Source organism: Sinohyriopsis cumingii, chromosome 7 (genome assembly GCF_028554795.1).
Source record: "Sinohyriopsis cumingii isolate HCF-2022 chromosome 7, ASM2855479v2, whole genome shotgun sequence".
Classification (NCBI taxonomy): Eukaryota; Metazoa; Mollusca; class Bivalvia; order Unionida; family Unionidae; genus Sinohyriopsis; species Sinohyriopsis cumingii.
Window position 1 is genome coordinate 99,239,290 of NC_142967.1, and position 25,194 is coordinate 99,264,483.

General features: G+C 31.0%; 1 protein-coding gene across 1 annotated transcript; it reads left to right on the forward strand.

Annotated features, from left to right (window-relative positions):
* The first annotated feature begins 2,176 nt into the window (after positions 1–2,176).
* LOC149795798 (putative methyltransferase-like protein 24) lies at positions 2,177–6,787 on the forward strand. The gene is made up of 5 exons (XM_089963853.1): positions 2,177–2,259; positions 2,743–2,871; positions 5,088–5,162; positions 5,758–5,902; positions 6,491–6,787. Exons 1-5 carry the CDS (start codon positions 2,177–2,179, stop codon positions 6,785–6,787), a joined length of 729 nt encoding a protein of 242 aa, XP_089819979.1.
* The last annotated feature ends 18,407 nt before the right edge of the window (positions 6,788–25,194 follow it).

The window sequence follows — 25,194 nt, forward strand, 5'->3', positions numbered from 1 at the left end:
TGAACCGTGAAGTTGATAGAAGATAGTATGTTGAATTTATGTTTGAAGCGTCCTAGAAAAACCATTTGCGTCTGCGGTCTTTGTGCAATGATTCTGGTTGGAATATTGCACACTTTGAAGGAGACGCGAAAAACGTCGATTAAAATGGTATGTATGTTTTTAATGGATATTTTATCTCTACTGTCTCAAAAATGAGAACAAATGCATCTATTCAGACTAAAACTAGAAGAACAATGAAAGAGAACAAACGTGTGAATGTTAAATGGAACTGTTATGAATATCATATGTCTCCAAGTCAAGATTATAGTATATGTTAGTCTGTACTCAATCATCAGAGCCGCATATGGTAACTCGGTAATACGGTATCTCGCTCCATATTAGCGACCACATACAATATGAGCATGCCTATCTAGTCTGTAAAACAAGTGTTCACCTTCAACTCCGGTTATTCTGTCTATCACATATAATAATGCGTTAAGTCAAGATATCTGGACTTAATAGAAAAAAAATAAATTTAGCAAAGACCCATGTTATGCCAAATAACCAATGAATCAAATATCAATGATATCATGAGTCTATTTTGAATTTATGAATTAGAGCAACACAAATTACAAAACAGGAAAGAAAATCTAAAAAAAGAAAATAACGTATACCAGTCTCATCAATACTCTGTGTTTAATTTGTAAGAATGTCATGTTTGCCTTCATAAATATAGGTATTTGTTTGTAATGGCGTGGCAATAAATATAACTGATTTATTACATAGCTAATATTATTTTTAAAAATTGTATAACAGTAATTTCTTTCTGGTACTAAATATTATGCGCTAAGTCGTATTACTGATAACACATTCAAACTGTGGTTATTACATGGCGATCAAGAATGGTTGGTGTCAGTATATATTAGTTTAGTCCCTATTTAGAAAATTGTTTTTCTCACTTGACTGTAACGTGTTTTGAGAGTTATCCTATCTGAATGTTTACAAGACACTTCTTTGAAAAATTAAAAACGTATTTTGGGAAATGTTTTTGTTATGATCAAAGTGGACGTTCTGTGTAGAATTTTATATTGTTTTTGGTTTCGTTTTAAATTTGTCCTGCCCTAATACAGTTTGATATCTAGCTACCGTTGACTTCTACCAAAAACCATTTTGTAGAATAAACCTAATTCATTTTCATTCAATAACCCGGAACTGTATATGTTATCAATGGCTATCTAGAAGCAATCAAAGTATTCGCTGTCCATTCAGAATATTCAAAGGAAGTACATATGCGTATTGCATCACTGACAATTCAACTACAATATAAGTCCACTTTGCTTATCATAATTTACAGATTTGTTTAGTATTAAATAGTACGTCATGACATCTCTGCCCTTGGTCATTTAAGTAATGACATCGATTTATATTCCTTTAGCGGATTTACTAAAGTAATTTAAAAAAAACTATATAGATCTTTGAGAAAATAATACTCACTATGGTTCGCGAAAACCTCTCCAGGTAACTCGTAACATACTATTGTTAACGTGAGCTCATGTTGTCACAGCTTAATGGCTTTTTTGTGCTAAAGAAATAATTAACCTTGAATCCGAAATTAATCATGATTTTCATTTTTAAAGTTTAAAGACTGGTAAATATATTCATTAAATCAATTTTGCAACAATGTGGATGAAAATTAACATTTAGCTTAAAGATGGGATCCGAACAATTATTTATTTGGTATGGATGTTTTGAATATAATTTAATATTTTACGCCACGAGCTGCTTGTAACGATTAATATATAGTAAAACTTCAACCAATTAGAGAGTCAATCCATCCCATAAATTTCAGAAATTTCCGTTACTGAATTAATGTTTTTCTTCAAACTAACTTTTGCGTCATATTATATTAAGTAAAAGTTACGACACGATGCCATGATGCAAATAAATCTAAATGTTATGTGATTAATACTGTTTTTAGTAGTTTTCAAAAGTCCGTATAGCTGATAATCCTCCAAACTGTACTGCATTAAATAGTAATATTATGGTTTCGTAAAATTATGAACGTTATAAACTTATAGGGTAAATGTTTCCATACTGTAAACGTGTTAAATTATTGATGACTCGCCTTTTTTCTTTATGAAAGCTGTCAAATGAAGGAAATACATTTGCGGAATACAGAGATGTTAGGTTCAGTATAATGGACAATTATACTGGTAAGATTCCATCCGATGATGAACTTACTTCCATGACGGCTACCCAGTTAGAGGACCTTTATTGGAGGTAAGGTGATAATTGAAATGCAAAGTAAAATCATTAACGTGCGTTGCGATACTACATAGCTATACTTGTTAGTTCAGGTGAAGAGTGCTAAATAAGTATAAGGACTATTTGGTTAGCTGCTTTATAGTGGGCATAAATCAGCAAACAAGCGCCATGGGCGTTGGTATTTCTATATCCGAATAGTGGACAAAGGAGTTGAATTGCTATTGTAGTATGTTGCGAAATCACATAGGCACGACAAAGTACCCCATATAAAATGTATATGTAATCATCGTAATGCTCCACTTTGTTTGATGTTACATAAATCGTTGAATCTAACAATTTATTGTTTACTTGTCTTTCGTAATAATGGTATATCTAGAACAAAATACCTTATTTCGGGCAATATTACAATTTCTTTAATCAATTGACATGTTCTCTTATAAACCCTGAACAATTATAACATTTAATTGGACTAAGTATACTATTAAATTCTACTTCCAGCTATATCAATACTATTCAGATTTTATGTCAGAAAATAGTAAGAGTTGGAAACATAGAGGACGGTGGTAAGGAGGTGTGTATGGACGAGCCATTCCGTCCGAGACCACATTGTCTGGTGTACTCATTTGGGTAAGAGTCAAGCTTCATCGATTTATCTGTAATCAATCCAATACAGAGGAATACATAATGATCTCGCACATCACCTCCGCTTCTCTTGAGGTTATCCATTAATTGTTATCAATGGCCGTTATTGGACCTTGTTTTACGGATGCTAAATTTAACAAGTTGTATCAAGGACGCGTCATTTATATTTGCCAGTTTAGTTAATCCACGACTTAAGTATTGACTGCGATGTTACAGATAACATGAGCATGAAATGTCTCCGGATATGACACAAAACTGTATATAGGTATAGTTGCAAGGACTCAAGGAATCATGAGTGATGAAATCTATGTATATGTTAGTAAAGCATAAGCGTTGATTTTCCTTCACATGGATTAGGTGACATTAATTACTTTCTGTTGACTATCTCTAAAAACTACGAATCAGTATTGTCTGACAATTTTTTGTAAGAACACAATCAGAGACTATTCCATGCGAAACATTTAAAATAAATATATATTGCTACCTTATCGATATTAAACGTTTAAACGCGATAAAGTATTCATTGATATTAAAACCTATTACTATCACAATAATTAAAATGATTAGATTAAGCACATTTTTATAACCCGTTTCATAAAACAGAAGTGTAAAATAGACAAAGCTTTTTTCTATTGAATTTAGTTTGACACCTTTAGACAGCTTTCTAGGAATTTCCGTTTGTAAAATTGACATAGTAACAAATTACCATCTAGTTGCCCAGTAATGTATATTTCCTTTATTAATTCCCATTGTGCTTGAATCCTAATTACGGTTGAATTTGATTTGACAACCCACTGACAGAAGGTAAGGACATATGTGGCATATATTACAGTGTGTAATAATTTTGCATTCACTTACCTCTTAGTTCTTCATTTTCTGTACCGGCTAGTGCATTCGTTATCTTTTGCTCTATTGTGGAGTGCAGTAATTATAAAGGCATTGTTTATTCTAAGTTACTGATATGTAAATATTAAATTTTAGTAACTCATCAAAGGATGCCCTGTCTATCGATCTATCAATTCTTATATCTATCAATTTATCTATCTATCTAATCTTTCATCTGCATTTGATTGTTTTCATGTCGCCAAGTTTAGAATGCATGTTGTTAAATACTCTTTGAGTGCCAGTATATGTTGCAAATTATTGATTGAAATCTAGATTTTGTAATTATCAGGAATTTTTTAAAAATACATTATATCCACATCATCATCTCATCATACAACTACCTCTAAAAAATAGACCCACCATACCCAGAATGATAATATTATACAATCCCCCTCAACAGAATTCAGCTATCAGAATTTCAGTATCGGGCAGAAACAGTAAACAATATTACCACCCAATCCCTCCTTAACATAAGTATGCCAACAGTCACGCCCAGTGACAATATTACCATACACTCCAAGCTTAACAGAATGCTTTTATCAGACAGACTCAGGGAGAGTATCAAACTAAAATTGTTTCCAGGCAAAATTATATTATTAAATACCACTATAAAGGATTATTATATCATCTCTTTAAAAATGATACAGTGTTATCAGATCAACACAAATCTAACAACAACGATAAGAAACGTCAAGAAAGTTGCTTTATTTCATTAAAATTTAACAGAAGAGCTTAGCAAACTATTAAAGATACCATTCTAAAGAAGTAGCTAATATTCATGGACAAATTTATTGACTGTCTACATATGTATGGACAAGAAAATCTAGATCCAATTAAGTTAGTATTTATTATCATGTACGCTTTGCCATATGGGACGTTCTGCCTTTTGTCGGAGTAGAAAAGAAACCCAGATCCAGTCATTGCATGTTTATCATCAGAAACTTCTTGGAGTAGTTGACACAAAGCGTGTATGTATACTGTATATTAATTTTGATATATCCTTCTATGGGGTCTAATTAATTATGTATCACAGTTCAAGTTCTATATATGAATAGACATGTGGCAGTACAGCATATTTTAAATTTCATAAGTGAGGAACATAATTGTTAATTTCTATTATGTTTTACAGTGGCTGATAAAGATTCAAATATGAGAGATGATTATAGAGTTTAACATTTTCAAGGTGTCTGAATATATATATATATAGAAACTCTAGATGATCCTAATGGTTTGTATGGTTGGTCCTTACTCCGCTCTTACCCGACTTTAATGGCAATAATGTTAATAATATAATGTTAGTTATATTTATGTTTCAGGATCAATTATCAATGGGATTTTGACGAGGACGCAGCTAAAATGCTTGGATGTGAGGTCTTCAGTTTTGACCCGAGGTTAGTTCTTGTTACAACTCACTCTGAAGGAAGGGTTCATAGTTCGATGCGCACATCTCAAAATTTACAATGAATTAATTTATCGTTAAATTGTACTTGCAATAAGAAAAATATTTGAAAATGTCTGAAACAAAACTGCTATGTAGCAACGATTTAATTTGAAGAACAAAAAATATTTTTAATAGGGATTTCGTGGTAACGTTTACACTATTTCTGAGTATTCATATCTATGACAGCTGATGTCGACAGTGTATTATACAACATGGTTTCTGTATTAATATTATGATGCCTAATCATACATTTTATCTTGCGCAAACAGACGTTAAGTTCCTAACATGTCCTATAATCTGTTGTTGTGACATACGATTTATGTGTAACCCTATCTATATATCTATCTATCTGTCAGTCTATCTAACTATATATCTTATTTAACACTTTTCACTATGTCATTAAGACGCATAATTTTTTGTCTGCTTAACAGATTTATTTACATTGCAAAATGTACTTCTTATTGAAAGGTTGAATGTATATTTTGACACATTGATAATTGATATATTTCGCTCAAATTGATGCTTTAAGATTTTCTTTTATTTAGCATGCGCGACAAAGGTGAGACCTACCAGTATGCTGAAAATATCACATTCTTCATGATTGGCCTTGATGCGAAAAATGTGATCTTAGAAAATCAGTGGAAGATGAAAACATTGGAACAAATTCGGAGGGATCTCAAACACAATAAGGTATATTTCTTGAGAACCAAATATAATAATGAATTATTAATTTGATGACTTAGCATTACAATATTTATATGTATTATTGTATACAGCATTTTGTAATGTAAATATTATATAACAGTACTTAGCTACTAAGATGAGTCACGTGTCACGAGATAATATGTCAAAATACATTGCAGTTATTGAACGAATGGATCTGTATTCTTGATTTGAGGACATTTATAAACATAAAATGTATTATCTTGACAAACCATAAAGGCTTTACTTTGTTTTTAGTGGTGATATATGTTTATTTTGTACATGAAATATGTTTGAAATTGATTTATCCACATACTTTTTAAAATAAAAACAATATATTGCAACCAAAATAATTCAACTTTGAACCCCATCGAAAGTTCGGAGCTTATGTGTCTACTGCTTTCACTGAGCAGAATGCTTGTTTATGTTATTGCAAAGTACTTGATTAAATACACGGTATATTCAGAACATGGTATGAATGAATTACGACTCTGTTTAGTTACTTAGTCGTCGTAATTGTTTGGGTTTTGGTTATATTCATATTTCTGTTAACTGTGTTTAAACTTATTCTTTCAGAGAACAATAAGCATTTTAAAAATTGATATAGAAGGTTCCGAATGGACTTCCATACCTCAGATGGTGAGTTCCGGAACACTTCGCTCTGTAAATCAGATGCAGATAGAACTACACGGGAACGGGACACAACATGACTTGAAGGTTCTGCGCATGCTCTACGAAGATGGCTTCCGGCTTTTTATGAGGGATAGGAACCCAAATTGTAAATTCTCCAAAACAAGAATTGTTAGACAAAGAACCAGCTGCATGGAAGTTGCTATGATCCGAATAAATTCCCAACTCCAAAGTAAGATGTAAAATCAATAGTGGAATGCACTTTAATAACGGCAAAAAGGTTTCGTCCTCAGATGTCATCCAATTACTCTAGTAACGGGTCTTTATATTTATTTTTTCCGAGGCCTCCTTACCTATACTGTTCTTCAATATTTTATCTTATTTTGAATTAACTCCACAGTGTTATTAATAATTGGAGGCATATATTTGTAGCTGCATTAATATCATATACACTTTAAACTCACGATAAGTATAGTTGATAAACTTTACATCTAACTCTTGATATATATATATATATATTTGAAGCCATCAGTGGCTTTCCAACACTGGTGGAATATTCTTGTTTAAGAGTCTTGAACTTCTGGGGAAAAGGGCTTAATGAATTTCTACATTCAAGAATATACAATGCACATAGTTCTATTTCGTATTATTTCGCAAAGCCGCGCAGAAGATAAATGTATATTTATATAGAGGACTTAAAAAAAACGGCATTTGAACATTGTAAAAAAACACTTCTTGTTAATTTATCAAATTCATATTATCTTTTTAATGTAAGTGTTATATTGTTGCAGACACGTATTTTAATTCAGAGCAATCATAAGAATATAAGCGTGAACAGTTCAATTCTAAAAAGAAAAATATTATTCATCTGTATTTTCGTCTTTTTTGCACCAATTGACTTGCAATGGTTGTTTAGTTAGGAATTAATTAAGACTAACTTGTAACGGTTGTTTAGTTAGGAAGAGAAGCAATGCTATAAAAGTACACTTTGGTAGACATGGTGGTTCTGTTGAAGGTTTCTGTCCCAAATGGCAACCAGGGACTTAAAATCAACAATTTTATAGCTTTCTGACCAAATGTTTCCAGCGGGTACCTCAGGCGGTTTAGATTTCTCAAAAGAGATAGTAGAATCGATGTAAGGCACTTATAATTAAAATTCATATTAATTAATAAAGTACGTAGAATGAGTAAATATAATGTAACTACTGGAATTCATGAACTGAAACCATAACTGTAAGTTCGAAGATATATATTTTTTTATTTATAGAAGTTATTCCCTATCGAAGTTATTTTTGAACACTGTACATGGTTATTAATCCTTTGTATAACAGGATCTTAGAAAAGTAACATTTCGTTCAAAGTTTGTTGTAACCAATGGATAGTTAGACGGAAAGCAAAGACGATATGGATCCGATCAATAATTATTTATCCCAGACAAAGTTTGGTTCAGACAGTTTTCTGTTCTAATTTTAAAGCATACGATATATAAACAAATGTTACAAAAAGAAAACATTCAAGTTCGTTATGATATAAAAAGCTATTTTAAGGGACAAGAGCGTAATACAAGATTATGTTGTACATGTTGATAACGAATATATAAATATAAATGTTGGTAGTCGTGTAAATGATATTTAGACCATCATATATAATATTAAGATAAAATCTAAGAATAGAAGATGTTAAACACGAACTATATTAGGTATATATAATACGTATTAATGATTAATATTATATAATATATAAGAGCTGTTATATAACAAGGCTAGACAAAAGGTAATGTATATTATATTGTCTTATAGAATAACGAGAGAAACAAACCAGTGATGTACATTGATACATATGGCAAATATAGAAAACAAGATGATCGAATGAGAGGGAGCATGTTACCAGTAAATATACTTAAAACGATGTAATTGAGAAACTAAAAGATCAATATTACCCGGATGATTCATATACATGACAGTATAAAAATGTTGCAAGTCAGTTAGAGGAATGTACCAAAAATGAACATTTATTACTACTCTAAAATGATTAACTGAATGGAGTCTGAAGCTAAATGAATAAAACAATTTATTTTAGTAAATTAAAATCATCATGAAAGGTAATTCGAGTCCAAGTCCAACACAAACCCAGCAGAGAGCAAAAAGCTAATAAATGATATTGCATAAATTGCTGCAGCTACTGTCTAGATATTACGAATGGGAATTAGAAAGAACCTGAAATAATGTAAGGAACCATAAATTAAAGACGTTCGTAATGTTGTTTGTGCAATAAATTTTAAATATTTTTGAGGGTTCCAGCCTTATTAGAAAAGACAGGCGCTGTAAACTATATGAAATTTAGCATTCACTACAGTTGTGAATAGGATTGCGTTAAGACAGCTGACATTAAGAAGTTTGTTAAACATTACTAGAATATCTAGAATATATAGATCAGGAAAAGAATTAATTCAAAACCGTTCATAATATACTAGCTGGTTAAAATATTAAATACAGTGCAAAGGCAGCCTCTGACAAATTTACATATATACTGGATGAAAATAATAACTCGCTGATTTTCAAACTTAAAGATTTCTGTAAATAGCTTGGTTTTAAGAAAAAAAATATTCACGCCTAAGCACGACCGTGACACAAACTCATGTATAAAGGTTTAGAAGTGCAACATCATTATATTGGTATGATATGGATTTACAGGAATGAAGTATGCTTCGATTATTTGGTGCCAAAAAATTAGAGTAGTCACTCCTGACCAAATAACCACCAACGTTGGCGATAAGGGATGATCGGAGTGTAGGATTAGAACACTGGCCATATCAGTTATTAATTTTAAGTAATGAGATGATGAACGATAAACAATGATTGTAAAGAATTAAGCAATGTAGACATTTCAGTGACACTTGGGTAGATGACAAAAAAATGTGCATCTTGCGTAGGCTTTAAAGCTTTTGTTTTGGGTATGATGTTTCATTTTACTATTACTAATTACTTAACATACATTTTGTTACAAATATAAACTGCATATCCCAGGGGTATTATGACAGATATTCCAAGATTAAATCACTTAAATAACACCTTTGAACAGAAAACAATACTTGTCAAATGACACTAGTTATACACAAATAAGATCCTAATAATTAAAATAAATGGTTCTCTGATTAAGATCATGTCCACCAATAGCAGTTGTGAACCTTCATGTGAATTGTTAAACGGGCCTTTATATTGGTGTATATATGGAGATACTGAAAATTGTATTTAGAAATATGAAACAAATATAATTAAATACTTAGATTTTAATTACAATAAAGAGTGCAGAAAGGTCGCTGAGTTTTACAAAATGTTGATACTGACTAGATACAGACACAACATAGAAAAGAAAACGTTCAACGAGGGATTTACATGAAATTGGGATAGAAAATAATTTCTGCCGAAAGTAAAACTACTTTAGCCTATAAAATTGATAGATCTTAAAGTGCAGCTAACAGTTATCAATTCAAACATATGAATGATGTGCGCAAATATCTCAGTCATTACGTTCATAAATACTGCATCATTGTTTAATCACAACATACAATGGCAATGGCGAAAGTGAGAGAATGAAAAAAATCAAAAAGAATACAAATGCTAATTAAAAACAAAGACCTGAGAAAAATCTCAAAGAACTAGTCGTTCTATATCTTAACGAGATGATATTAAAACGAAGATGAGGATTAAATAAGGGAAATGTTTCTTTAAAAAAAAAAAATTAAAATAGTTGAAATAAGTTTTGCTGGATGACATCAAGTTCGCTGTCATACAAATCATGAGGTTCTGTTTCTTGTTAAATATGATGGACTTTATTTTCGAATTACTGATCAAATGAAGAGTTGTTATTCATTTGTATTCATTTTTTATGAATAAATACAATCATTGCAAACACAAACTGGAAATATTATGACGATTGCACATTTTATTTTAAGAGAAATATCAAAGTAAAAGGTAGAACATAAAAACTATCCGCATTCGATGGCATCTGATGTATCAAAGAAACTCAGATTTAAAGTATGTAAATTCCATAATCATTTACAAGACTACAAAGTTCAAGAGAACTATATCATAACTTTACGAAAATTTAATTCGTATACGACGAAAATATATTGAATCTCTTGCCGCATATTCTGACTCATTGAAACATTTAATATTAAGGACGCTCAAGTACGCCGTATCCAACGCTATTAAAGATCCGGTAAAGTCAAAATGCAGGCATTTGTTAGCAATATTTCCCTAATGGAGCAATCAATAATGTACTAGCAGCACATCAATTAGCACGACTAATTTACAAACGTAATAGCAAACACATGTTTGCAGCATAAAGGTGTTTTCATGTATATTCCATACAACTTACTGTACACGTTAGCGTCTGACACAAAGATTTAAGTTTGATGTACATGTGTGATGCATTTATTAGACACATAAGACTAAAATAAACAAAAATCATATTCTGAATGTAAACGTGTGAGGACAACGTTTATATACGCTAAAATAAACTCGGCTTGTTAGAATACGTTGACCATATGAATTTTTTAGATATTAGATATCATACCAAAAAGAAGATACAATAATGAACTTCAAAATCTTTCTGTTTCCAATGGCAATACCACTGGGTAGAAACGCAGAAAGTCAAAAACTAAATTCAACAATAATGATACGCTAGAAACAAAAAACCGTACTGGTTATTGCCAGAAATTAAAACTAAAGTTTGATGCCCAATCGATACTTTTATTAGAATAATATGAAGATAAGAAACAGCAATCATATTATGAAACAATATGGTGACCATATTATATAAACGAATGAATTCGGCTTGCAAGAATTAGATGGCGTATAGTATTTACATAAAAAAACAAAGGAGCAATAGTGATCCCCAAATCCGTCCGTTTCCAAAGGCAACAAAGATAAGTGAGAAACCAAAATGTTGATGAAAAGGTTAAATAACAAATGCGTTTAAGAATGATCAAAGTTTAAAATATAATTATGTCAGTATACAACAATAATCAATATCAAGCATAAATCAAGAGATCAGTTTTGTACAAAACAATTTAATTAACAATTCGTTTAGGAAACAGAAATGGATCAACGTTATTTTTAGCATTACATTTAGAGTTACAATCGCATTGGAAGGTTTTGTTTCAAATGACAGCGAAGATAGAACGTGAACTAGAATAAGGAATCTAAACATGGCAGTGAATTTACTAATGAACATGTAAGTGGTTGATCAGATATAATTAAAACAAGATTTGACAATTAACAAAAAAAAAACAACAATTGAAGTTTGTCTTTTAATCGATCACACATATTTCATACAGTTATCAAAAGAAACTGTTTTAATTATATATATGGTTGGAAATGCACATAGGCTGATCATACAATTTAAGAAACCAAATACTAAGATCTTCGAAAGTGAACACATGTTTAAAAAATTTGATGATAACTCATTGTCAGTTATATTTTTTTTTAAATCAAGTGAAACGATTTTGTGTAAACGTAGCCAATCGTTTTTAAAACGATGTTATCTGCAGTTTGTTGCGAACAAATGAACATACTCTGATGCAATTATGAGCCGCAATCTGAGATAAAATATAAAGCAATTATTATAACAAACTGACAGTGTAAACTGAAAACTGTGACAGTGAATGTGGACAAGTTATCTGCGTTTTGAATATAAATTTGAAACATTGTACTCGTATTAAAAGTAGGAAACCTACATTTCATTTGCAAATATGTTTGTTATTACAGTAAGAAAAATAATGTCTTTTGTAGTGAATTGTTTATCAACGTTTGTATATAATTTATAAATATCTGTAACCGTAGTTTTGATATAAGTTGGAAAAAGTTATGATATGAAATTATCAAATTGCTACAGATAAATATACTCTGAGTTAAAATATACACTAACTTGCTATTGAGGAATGGGTTACAGGGTACCAATTGCGCAGGAACACGCTAGTATGGGTCAATTATAATGTATGGAACGAACCGAAAGGTCGTTCTTATTATTTGAACGGAGACTCAAACAAATAATGAATTATACTATGAATTATAATATGAGATTTACAACATAAATCAAGACCAGTCATGAATATAGCGGTCATACCACGCTGCACTTCAAAGAAACTAAAAGAAATGTGATCATGTTATGTTTATATTATATTGTTTTCATCAACCTTCTAGCACCTTGCGTAGATTTTGTTGACCCACATGTTTCTTTACTGCTCCAGTTTGTAGTATATATACTAATCAACTAAATACACTTATCGCAAAAGAACACGCCATACTGTAAATGGGTCTAACACACATGATTTATAGGAAGTGTCTTTGATTTTATCTCAAGTTAAATTTAAAACATGTACTTATATCACCATTTTCCACCTTTTTTAGTAATTTTAGTTTGAATACCCAAATTTGATTAACCAGTGCATTATGAAAATGAACCAAAATAACTACCTTAGTCGTTAAACAGCTAAAACAGAAAGCAAATGAATAATTAGGTTAAGATAGTTATACAAATATTTGAAGACATACTTTCTTAAAGAGTTCAACAACAAATAAATCAAACAATAAGATGCACAATTACGGATAATATTGGCGTTTCTCATTTGTTGATGGGGCTAACATATTTGCCATTAAGAGTTTTGGAAAATAAACCTTTCTGATCGATTTCCTGAGAAATTGTAAATTTATGATACTTGTCGCGATATCACTGTAGCAATTTCCTAAGGTGGTCGACCTGTTTTTAAATAAGGCGTGTTTATCTATTCCTCAGAGTAATAATTTAGATAAGAAACACTCTCATCAGAATTTAATTTCTATTAAGATCATATATTTCTCTTTTTAATGGGATTTTAATAAATAAAATAAGTGCTATCGGATGTAGTATTTACGCATAGCGCCTAAGCCAAATTAAATCATCTTTTTTATGTTTTCTATGAATAGCAATTTTCAAATCCGAGAAATAGCACAATGTGAATCGCTATTTCTGATATTACACGCTATGAGTTTTCCAAAGTTCAATGATTCGTGTGGGCTACAGTTTATGAAATTATTAGGACAGAACATTTAAGTAAAATTATTAAGATTGAAATTTTTTATAAATTGTACTCAAAGTCATTTTTCATTACATCATATTGAAAGTAATTTTCCACTAAAATATATTGAGATACATTTTATATATTTGTGTAATATAACTGTATGCTATTTTATAAAGGTCCCGCTTTACGAGCAGGTGCAGAAATCCATAAAATACATTTCGCTTGTATCTAAATGGCAACAATTTTCAGCATAAAATCATTTCGCTCATAACTAAATTTACATTCATAAAGGTGAAATATCACAAATACAATATAATTGGAACAGTCGGTAAAATTAGTATGTCTTGTCACGAAATGAGTGAGTGAAGAGATATGACACTTTATAAAAGTCTAAATGGATGTAAAAATAAGCGCCGAATAACTTTTCAATCTTTCCAATTTTTTTTTTTTTATTTTTTGAGTGTGTGTATTTTGTGAACATTTTAATCCTATATATGGAATGCTGCATCTAGTTTCTAGATAATACCTTCACTGATTAAAAAGACCAAACAAGGTTTATAAAAACAATAAAGGAAAGTTTTGTATTTCATCAAGCATAACTACTTTCAGAGTAATAATTATGTTAGTAAAGGCAGGCATACTGCAAACTATACGCAGTATCAAAATGAAGAAAACTAAACAAGTGAATGCTTAAATTTCGTGCACATGAGAACGTATAATGAAAACTAATTATATCTTAATCTGAAAATGTAAAGATTCTGTCAGAAACATTAAAGATGTACTATTGTTTATTTATGTCATTTTAGTCAAAAAAATTAAATAGTTGCAAATTCACTTTTTATAAATTTACATATCTTTTAGATGAATATATTCAATAGAAGATTTTCACAAGCGTGTCTGAAAAGTAAATATTGAAGCAATTATTTTAGCTTTAAACATATAATGTGTTAAATCGTTTGCATTATCCTGGCATATACTTCTCTAAACGGGTCTCAAACGGTAGCGTCATTAGGGTGGTTTGATTTGGTTTGGAATTTTACAGGACAAAGTCACAACTACAATACTTAAAGCCAAGCTGATAGTGTAAAGAGTCGCATCAGAGTCGGCGATACTAGCTTCTCCGAATTTAGGATTCAAACTCTCACCCATTCGGTTGCGAATGCAGAACGGACACTACTGGGTCAAAGTGTATCCTTCTTCAATTAGTCGTCTATTAACGCAGTAAGGGGAATGCATAAAATCCGGAAAGGGCACATACAGAAACTAATGATAGTCAAATTATTATAAAAGAACAAAGGGCATTCGATGGTGTCAGATATAAGGGACTCTCCGCTTAATCATGTAAATGAGATACAGAAAACGGTGTTTAAGATTTGTAAGATGGGCAAACAAGATTTTTTTTAGTTTACAAAACTGCCATTTATTTAAGAAGAAAACCGACTCAAACTCATTCATGAATCGTAGGGAATAGGTTGCATAGAAATTGGCACATTAAATCTGAATCATTAATATTAAATCCGTTAAATTATGCCGTATTAAATTTCATTAAGGATGCGATATAGTAAAATCGGATACATTTGTCAGTGACATGTTTGTGAATGGAGCACATAATACATATGATAGCAATAATTTAACTAACACACTTACGTAACAATGAAAGAAATGTCATATCGATCTGCTGCACAACGTGTGTTCAAGGCAAACTTGATGCAGTTAATTTTACACGTTAGCAGTTGAAATAAAGACGTTAATGTTAGATGAATAACTGATAATTTATTAGACAAAAAATAAAAAATAAACATACATCAGTTATGAACACAAGAGCGTGGGGACAAATATTATGTAAAGGTGAACGATTTCAAGCTATAAGAATAAATTGAGCGTAAACTTGAATGAAATCAGCATGAAACGATGTGTTGAGTGTTGACGCTATATAGATATTAGACACACGATGTCAAATCGAATATTATTACACAAGTAAAAAATATAATAATAGCAACAATCCGTCCGTTCCCATCGGTGCATACATACATACATACATACATACATACATACATACATACATACATACATACATACATACCTACATACATGCATACATAAATGCATATCTGCATGCACATTTAAGCAAATTTATACTGTCAATTTATGGGGCTTTGAATTTTAAAATAGCAATTTCAAGTGTAAAATATTAACACATGTGTAAAATAAATGCAAGGAGGTTGTACAGGCATGAACATCTGAGTCACTTACCTCTCAATACATTCAAAATTCTTTATATTTTATTCGACTTCCAGAAATATTTGGCTTAATTGTGATAAGAAGATTATTTTTCTAAAACATTGTCTGGAAATTCTACACCTGAGTGACCTGCAGTTACACAGGAACAACTGCAGAATCACTTAGCAACACATTTGTCTTTGTAGCAATTATATGCGATTAGATTCATGCAAACGGATACTGATAGCGCTGAAATATGACAGCCTTCATGTTCTAGAGTCCAGTGATTGGGTCTCTCGTAAAGGCAAACTAATATATGTTTTCTGCTCATTTCTGAAACCTCATCTTCAGAGAAATTAGACTGTAGAGTACAATGGAACCCAAACATTAGTGGGAGATAAAAGACAATGTATTGATTTCTAAAGACATCTTTGTTTTGGTGACAGAAAAGAAGACATTACAGATATATGCAGCAGCAACATGTAAGGTTATATTTCCATCTTATGATATTTGTATCAATTTATTCAATAGTTCGTTTGAATTTGATAGCTAGGTTTGTATAAAGTGATTTACAGAAATACAATTGAAATTAATCAGGTTAACAAAAATTAGTGGACTACTTTCTTTAAAATGAAGCTGAATATTTTATATTACATTTTCCAAGTCATATTAGTTTGGCATTTTTAAACATAACTATAAACAGTATATTTTTTTAGTAATATCAATTATGCATGCAATATATACTGACTATACCTGGGCTGGATATTTTGCTTAAAATCAATACTGCACTAACAGTAAAAGTGCAAAGCAATGACTTAGTATACAACTCGAGGAAAATGGCAATATAACTTGATACAAATGACAAAAAATATACATTTAGGTTATCGGTTACATATACCTTCTGGACATGTTACAATAGGTACAATATTTATGAAAAAGATTTTAGCAAAGAGATAGTGGAGACTGAAATAAGAAATTATTTAAAATAAAGTTAGCAGTTTTGTGACATGTCCCATAAATGGCCATTGTTTTGTGACACAAAACTCTGTAAAACGGCTATTATGAATATGACACAATGCAAATTAGATTCTGAAGATTCCTATGATTTACATTCCTTTGGACGGTTTGATTCTTTCAAGACATCACTGTGTTGAGCAATATTTAAATAAAAATTAATTCTTTACTGATCAAATTAAAAAAACCAGGACATAATTATTTATTTATTTTTTTACATTTTGGCATGACAGCAGTTTGATACTTGGTTTAGCTTACTTTTTTTGCAAAGATTGCATCTGACTATGATAACCACTACTTTCAACAGCAATGTACATTATTCAGTTTAAATTGCCACAATCCACAGCTATCACTCCACTCATTCATAGAGGGCTTATCATGGTCTTGAGAATGACAAACTTTATGTACAAATGCCATATTTCTTGTACCCATATGTTAGTTTAAAATAAAGTCAATAACTAGTCGCTTTTAACATGAATAACTGTTCGTACCAGCAAATATTCAATGCTTTGTACATGTATTCATGAATTATCTTAACTATATTTAAGCATGTGACATGTTTTAAGTGTTATCATACAAGCTACATGCTTCTATGCATTAAAATGTACTGATATGATTGTTTGTGTTTTATTATTTTGGTACCAAATTCAATGGAAAACTTTTATGGACATACCTTAAAGGTAAATGACAGTAAGACATTGTTTACATGTTGTTCATTTGACACGCATGCATACAATCATGTAAGTGCAGAAAAGGTTTTATAGTAATTGACTGCAAAATGTCAGGTTATCATTGAAGAAGTTTGTTTTGTTTTTGTTTAATATAGTGATAGCAGAGGCATAATCAGCTGTTTTTAAAATATTAAATTGAAATATATATACATTCTATGAAAATATAATTTTACTACAAGGGGTTTGATTTACAGTATTGTATACACATCTAGTAATCTTGTTCAACTGAGTGTGGAGATCTACATTTTAGTAATATTATTGAGAGCCAGATAAAGTCTGACAAATTTGTATCTGCTATGTAGTAATATAATTACATTACAACTAGTTCATTTAATTTGCCATATAAACCATGTTATTAAAAACAAATATAGACTTGTATGAATAGATTTATTTAATGCATTCCATCTGAGAAAAATAAAAAGACACGAGTATATCACCTATTTCTCAATTCAAATCTATTCATGAAAACAAGAATCAGATATACCACCAAGTCACTACAATGTGCGTATGTGCGAAAGCTTGCCAGTAGCTTCTCGTGGTTGGTGTATTCTATCAGGGGTTATCCAAGGTTCTTCCTCCACCATTCATACTGTCCGCCATGTATAGCCTACCTTGTGTTGAAAAATGGCGTTTAACTCTACAATAACAACATCAGCTACTACTTAAATGAAACGTATGCTCTCTATATAAAGGGGTTACACATGAGCTAGAATCCGAATGAAACACCGCACAGGATTATGATGATTTCCAATCTATGCTAGGCTGATCCAAGCATAAAAGTGTATTTTTGTCTGATCTCAGCTTATCTATGCCAAGAAGATTCCAGCATCAAGAATGTAATCTGATTATAGCTTAAATGCATTATAATCACCTGAGCTGCCCCAACTAGGCAATATAGTAATATTATCACATTCACATGCATATGGTTGTATTTTTCACTTTAGAAAACCAGTGCAATATGTATTCATCGTACTTCTTAACAGACCTTTATCATGACTTCTGATTGTATTGAAAATTTACTGGGAGCAAAGTGCACACAGAATATCAAAATCTTGTTTGCACTATCACTTGATAATTTGATCACAATATTGAAATTACAAATTTTATTTGTAACATAATTACCTATTGAATTGAGCGGTGGTCCCACACACGTTTCACACTGATCGACCTAGCTACATAAACATATCTATGATCCAATTTTGAGTTGAAAATCCTGTTGTTTTAATTGATTTGTATATACAAATTGTATATTCACAGTATTTGTTATTAAATTTAAATCACGTTTTGCTCAGAGTTGAATTGAGAAATATGTTATTATTTTTTGTCTGTCTTCATTAATCTTATCAATAAAAGTGGACTTCAGCTTGTGATCTGTTGGTATCTGCATATTTGCACAAGCTATACTCAGTACACAATTCAGACACTGTTTTGAAATTGCTTTAGCCCTTTTAAATACTGGTACTGTTCTTTGAAGGCTGAAATGGTTTTATATGTCTCTGAAGGTTCCACTTAATATTTCAGCGTAAATTTAACTTTTTTAAATGATTTTTATTATGGTAAGTGAATTTCCAGTGGTTGTGTTGAGGCTTGAGGGTTACATAACTATTCACAATAAGCCTGCTTGACCTGGACTACACATTTTAGCACAAAAAATGCGAGAAAAAGAATAAATCATTGTCCTTTAGTGTACAATTGAAAATTCCATCCTTGGGATTACACATTTGCATTCAACACTCAGCATATTCTTGTGCATGACTTAAAATTGTAAGATTCGAATTAAAGGTTTCCTATTTTACACAAAGGCGTATGTTGGGTTCTGTCATCACTGCATTGAGCATGGAGATCAGCAATGTTGATTTTGTTAAGGTGGTCACAGTTGATAATCAGTAGAGTAATACTTCCATATGTGTGTGACATAATAGGTGATTATGTTATAAAAGCAACTTTTTATACCGATTTTGATATATTGTATGTTAACATTACATCCTTTTCAGTTAGCTGTTTGGGATCAGTTAAATACATATCAGAGTAAATAAAATTAAATATTAATGAACGTCAATATTTAAACTGTTTGCTGTTTATATGCCATTATTTAGATTGTGGTTATCTAGCACGTGATAATCCAGATAAATCCATTAACGCTTAATATGTGACTGCATTTTCTCACCGTCGGTAAAAGCGTGATTGAGCCTAACACTTGAAATCTATATAATTCTTATTCAATATGCAGACCTTCCATTTAATGTTATATTCATTTAAATGTATACTCTTCAATACAATTTCAATTCGTGTTACTTTGAGTACGACCGATAACACAATAACTTCGATTTTCCAGCCCTCTGACAGCCAGAAATATCACAACATCATCAGGGTGAAGGGAAGAGGATGGAAACTATTATCGTAGGAATTTGCTAGTAATAACCCTATTTTCGGTGTATCAAAATGTTAGTGAACGTTGATTTCTTACTCTCTCCAGGACTGCGTTATAATTGTACCAGCATAATTTATGAAACTTTAACACGCATTGTATGTTAATTTCTTATTCTTCCGTATCAAACGTGTAATTCTTAAGGATAAATCAATTCCTCAGGCTTTTCCTGGATTATATAGCAAAGGTAAATGTTATAAATGATACAAATGGCAAAGTATATTACACGATACCAGTTTTAAAACAAAACTAAGAATTGACGCAATTGCAACTAATGCATTTGATAGCTACACACCTATCTGATATTTTCGGCAGAATATTTCTAGCATTATCTGGTCTTCTGCATTGCAATATAGGTACTCTTTGTCACTATAAACTGAATAACCATGCTTCACATATTCGCTGCATTCAGAGCCATTATAGTGATTTCAATAATTTTGATATAGTTATATCACTTAAGTCTCTGGACGATGCACGAATATTGGTCTTTGTTCTAGCTTACGTTCTCTTGAAGGAAACTAAAATTAGTTTGCGTTCTTCTATAATATTGAAAATATTGTATTAACTGAAACCATGGTTCAAGTTCCTAACGTTTCATGTTTTGTTCTGTGATTTAATAAATTAGTAATCAATATTATAGCACATAGACTAAACATATTTTACATGAATTATTATTTATACATTCTTTATTCAAACCTGCCTTTTAATATAAATGCATTACTGTTCCATTATATTTTTGAGATGTATGTGTTGAAATGTGTAATTTGCTCAGTTATTACTCGTTTAACTCATTTTTCCTAAAAAAATGGTTTATTGTATTCCACTTGTATTCGATAATGATGTTGTAAAATCATCCATTAAATACACTGGATTTTGAATGTTTTCTCTACAAACTTTGTATGACAATGTCATATATGTCATACATTTTTAAAACCTTAATTTCATGCTGCATCCTTATAGCAAGAGATGCCAAGAATTTAGTGTTAGGGAATACAATGATTTAATTTGTGTTACAAAAGTATTAACTTCGTTATCACACAGACACACATGCACATACACACACCGATATACATAAATATATAGATAAATGAATAGATGAAAAAATAAATATCTATATATCTATCTATCTATCTATCTATATATATATATATATATATATATATATATATATATATATATATATATATATATATATATATATATATATATATATATATATATATATAGATAGATAGATAGATAGATAGATAGATAGATAGATAGATAGATAGATAGATAGATACAGAGATAGATAGATAGATAGATAAATAGATAGATACAGAGATAGATAGATAGATAGATACAGAGATAGATAGATAGATAGATAGATAGATAGATATATAGATGTATCTCTCACAAATGTTAGAAAATCGTATAGAATGGATATCTGAATTTTCAAGAAACTTTTATGTAACTGCGTTTATTTATTAGTCTCATTTCTAATGAAATGCACTGAAAGGTTTGCCTTTGAGTCAACACTATTTTGAGACACACTTATTATAGATTTGTTATTCTCCATCATCAGCTTAAATAATCAGCTAACAGCATTTTATCTGCAACATTTTCACGAGCATTCGTTATTAATAAATGTTTCCTCCTTTTACATTTTTGCACTTTTGTTCCAATTGTACCACCTTGGTTCTTGATTCAAGTACTCAGTGCAAACATAACTCCCTTAGGCTTCAATGATTGCTTCTGTATGCTAGAAATGAACAATTTCCGACTTCAGTATTACTAGTTTACTTGCTTTGTGATTCATATATGCACTAGATTACAATTTTACATAAAGACCTTCTCAAGCATTTGTTTGAAATCAGAGAAACAAATACAAATATCGAATGCACCTGTATCATTTATGACTTACGTTCGTTGACACGGAACTGTATAAATCCATTTGTTTTAAAATTAAATATATGTACTCTGGTTTCGCTTTTTTGTGAACAACGACACCCGAGGGTGATTTATGTATATTGTATAATATTTTGAAACAGTGAGCTCAGTTCATCCTATGCCGCGTGGTCTAAGTGGGAGGACCCGATAAGTTCAAGACGATGTACGACAGCTTTGTCTGTGTATAAATGCCTCACCGTAAGACCAAAACTTCACATTACGGAACGTTTTGACAGTAAGAAGTCTACTTAAAGGACATGCACATCTTCAGCTGCAGATGTATGTGAGTCATTTATTAATATTTTGTGTACGAGTCATAAATATTGTATTAGCACGTTTATTTTGCATATGTTCTATGTAGCTTCGGGTTACGTAGTATAATGCAAATTTGTTTTAGTATTGTTTGTGACTTAGCAATATATTTATATTAGCAATATAAAGTTGCATTTTTAAAAAACGCTTAGTAACTTATGATTCTTATCTGGCACGGGTAAATTTACTTCTGAACCTGTGTATTGTTTTCAAACTATTGTGTCGGTAATGTAATCTGTATAACTTATTAGATATAAGGTCATTTCGTGTTGTTGTATTTGCCCGTGTCATGCATAGTCCACGGTGTTAGGCTTACTTTTAGCTGATTGGAGTCGCAGCTGTAGAGATGATTTGAGTCTACGTGGTACCAGTTGTAGGGCTAATCATAGAAGTTTACCACAGCATCTGTAGAGTTGAACCATAGCAGCCGTAGAGCTGAGCTAACAGTGTTGCTGATCGAGTAGTAGGTGATTGGGCGCTGCTGACCGATGGATTTTAGTCTATTGCTTGATGAACCAAGGAACTGAATGGTGGCCAGTGACTACCTGGAATACTGACTGCTAGAATGACCATATTAACTGGTAGCCAAATGTGCTGGTGACGGAGTATGTAACTCCATTTATGTAATCTTTATTACTCATGTTATGGATTCATGTGTTGAAATATTTATTCTGCATCATTAACAACATTTTGCCCCAACATTTTATCTAGATCAAAACTAGCTCCACAACAGTATTGCAAACTGTAGGTATTAATCATTTGCATAACTGAGACGATCTTCGTTTTCTAAGAATGTTATTCTTGTGGTGAAAAATGGCTTAAATAATTGACGCATCCAAGAATATCAAAACCACACAGTCACTTTTCCAACCATGTTGCAAAGCCATATGAAATATAAATATAAGGTTATTTCATTGCTCTAAAAAGACATGTATACAACTGTGAAAAATACATTTGTCAGATTTATATTATGTTGCTCTCGTCTGCCTCAAATATGTTATATATTAGCACTAGTATGTTTCATGTTTGAACCACCATAACAATATGAGCGTGAACAATCTAATTACAAGAACGAGAACGCTATTCATCTTTATCAGATAATATTCGTTATATAGTAGGTTTATTGAATTGGTTTGTTAGGAATATAAAGGCCGGTATGTAGGTTGTCAGTCAGTGAGTGAGTCAACAACACACACGTTGGCATATGCATGTTTAGACGTGTGGCATTGTATTGCTAAGTTTCTGCATTGTGGAATTGCTTCCTCAGTGCACAGTCTAGAAGTTTTTGTTATGCTTTGTAGTTTTAAATCCAACAAACCTTTACTTAAGTAGATTGCAACTTTCAACGTCATGGATCTCCTGTAGTTAGCTTGCGCATCAGATATCAACCACTCAGTTAGATCGTATTTCCTGTATGATGATATCGTTTTCCCTGGCGCTTCGGATACGAATTATACGATCAATCCGAATGACCTCGTATGCCATAGCATTGAAAAATTATCGACATTAGTGGTATACTAATACTACCGCTTAAACTGAAGAAAAATTACGTACGTCTGGTTGACCCGGTCAGATGATTGATTTGCAAAATTCATTCATATACCTGTCTTTATGATAGCGATAGGATGGAAAGCTGTCATCACACAGCGTGAGTCTCATAAAATGATGTTTCTAAATTAGGTTGATCTAGCCATTTTATGACATATGCATATCATGAAAGCAACAAGGGAAATAGTTATGGCTTTGCCATTAGATTTTAAAAGCAAGTAACAAAACAAATAACGAATTTTACAGGGTGTTCTTACGCAGAGTACTATTTTACATAGTTAAGCAGATACTGCCAAAATGGACTTCATGAAATTAACTCTGTCAGATATTTGCTTAGATAAAGTTCGTCTAAATAAAAGGAGTTTAGTATCTTAAAGTAAGAAACTTAACATTTCAATCTATATGTTTAATTTAAAATAAGAATGAATATTAATCTACATTATATAGGTCATTAAATATTTATTCCATACACATGCTGGCTCAAATATTTTCTCTGAATTATTTCATAGAATTAAAACTAATTTATTAAAGTCATAAAGGGAATGTCGTATTCATATTATCGCACTGCACATAAGGATAAATAAAGAAATTATCTACGAAGCAAACTATATCCATGGGCTACAAGGATATACAAGTAATAATGGGCAGACGTTGAGGTTTTATATAAAAAGTCTGCCACAAAAGAGATTCAAGGACTCGTTAAATCGAAATAAGCATTTATATTTAACATTTATATCACTTTATAAAGAACCTGCAATGAGTAAGTATAATGGAAATACTTTAATTCAGGAAATAAAACCTGCAATCTGTGAATGAAAATTCCCAATTTCACTTTTCATATATAAACTTTTTATGTAAGAACAATTTTCAAAACAATGTGATGGCAAAAATCTCTAAATGGATCTTAGGGAAGTAATTATTGTACGTTCATGTCGTATTTATATACTTAAAACATGAGAAAAATAGTATTAAAAAAAAAATTCTTCAGGTACAAAAATATGTATCGCAGACAAAAGATGGTTCAGGCAGCTTTATGTTCTAATTGTAAATGATTATAATACATTACCTAACAGAAAGGAAAACGTAATGTTATCAAAAACTGTTTCAAGAAACAAGAAAGTAACATTTGAAGAAACATATGATTATGCTGTATCCCTTGGTAATGGGGATATAATTATAAATTATGGTAGTCAAGTAAATGATATGTAAATCATGACAAGATAAGATTAGCTGGTGTTATATACGACATAGTTTGATGTAATGAATAATATATTGAATAATTGTATAACATAATATTGAGCATATTTTAATACAACTAAACTAGCCAAAAATGAAACATACTATATGCAGAATGAATAACTATAGTTTCAAAGGTCACCTTAACTAGTAGCATTTATACCCGACT

Coding starts and splice junctions, on each gene's coding strand:
- LOC149795798 (XM_089963853.1), top strand. CDS start 2,177: ATGGACAATTATACTGGTAAGATTCCATCCGATGATGAACTTACTTCC. Junction 2,260..2,742: donor TTAGAGGACCTTTATTGGAG/GTAAGGTGATAA, acceptor TTCTACTTCCAG/CTATATCAATACTATTCAGA. Junction 5,903..6,490: donor GGGATCTCAAACACAATAAG/GTATATTTCTTG, acceptor TTATTCTTTCAG/AGAACAATAAGCATTTTAAA.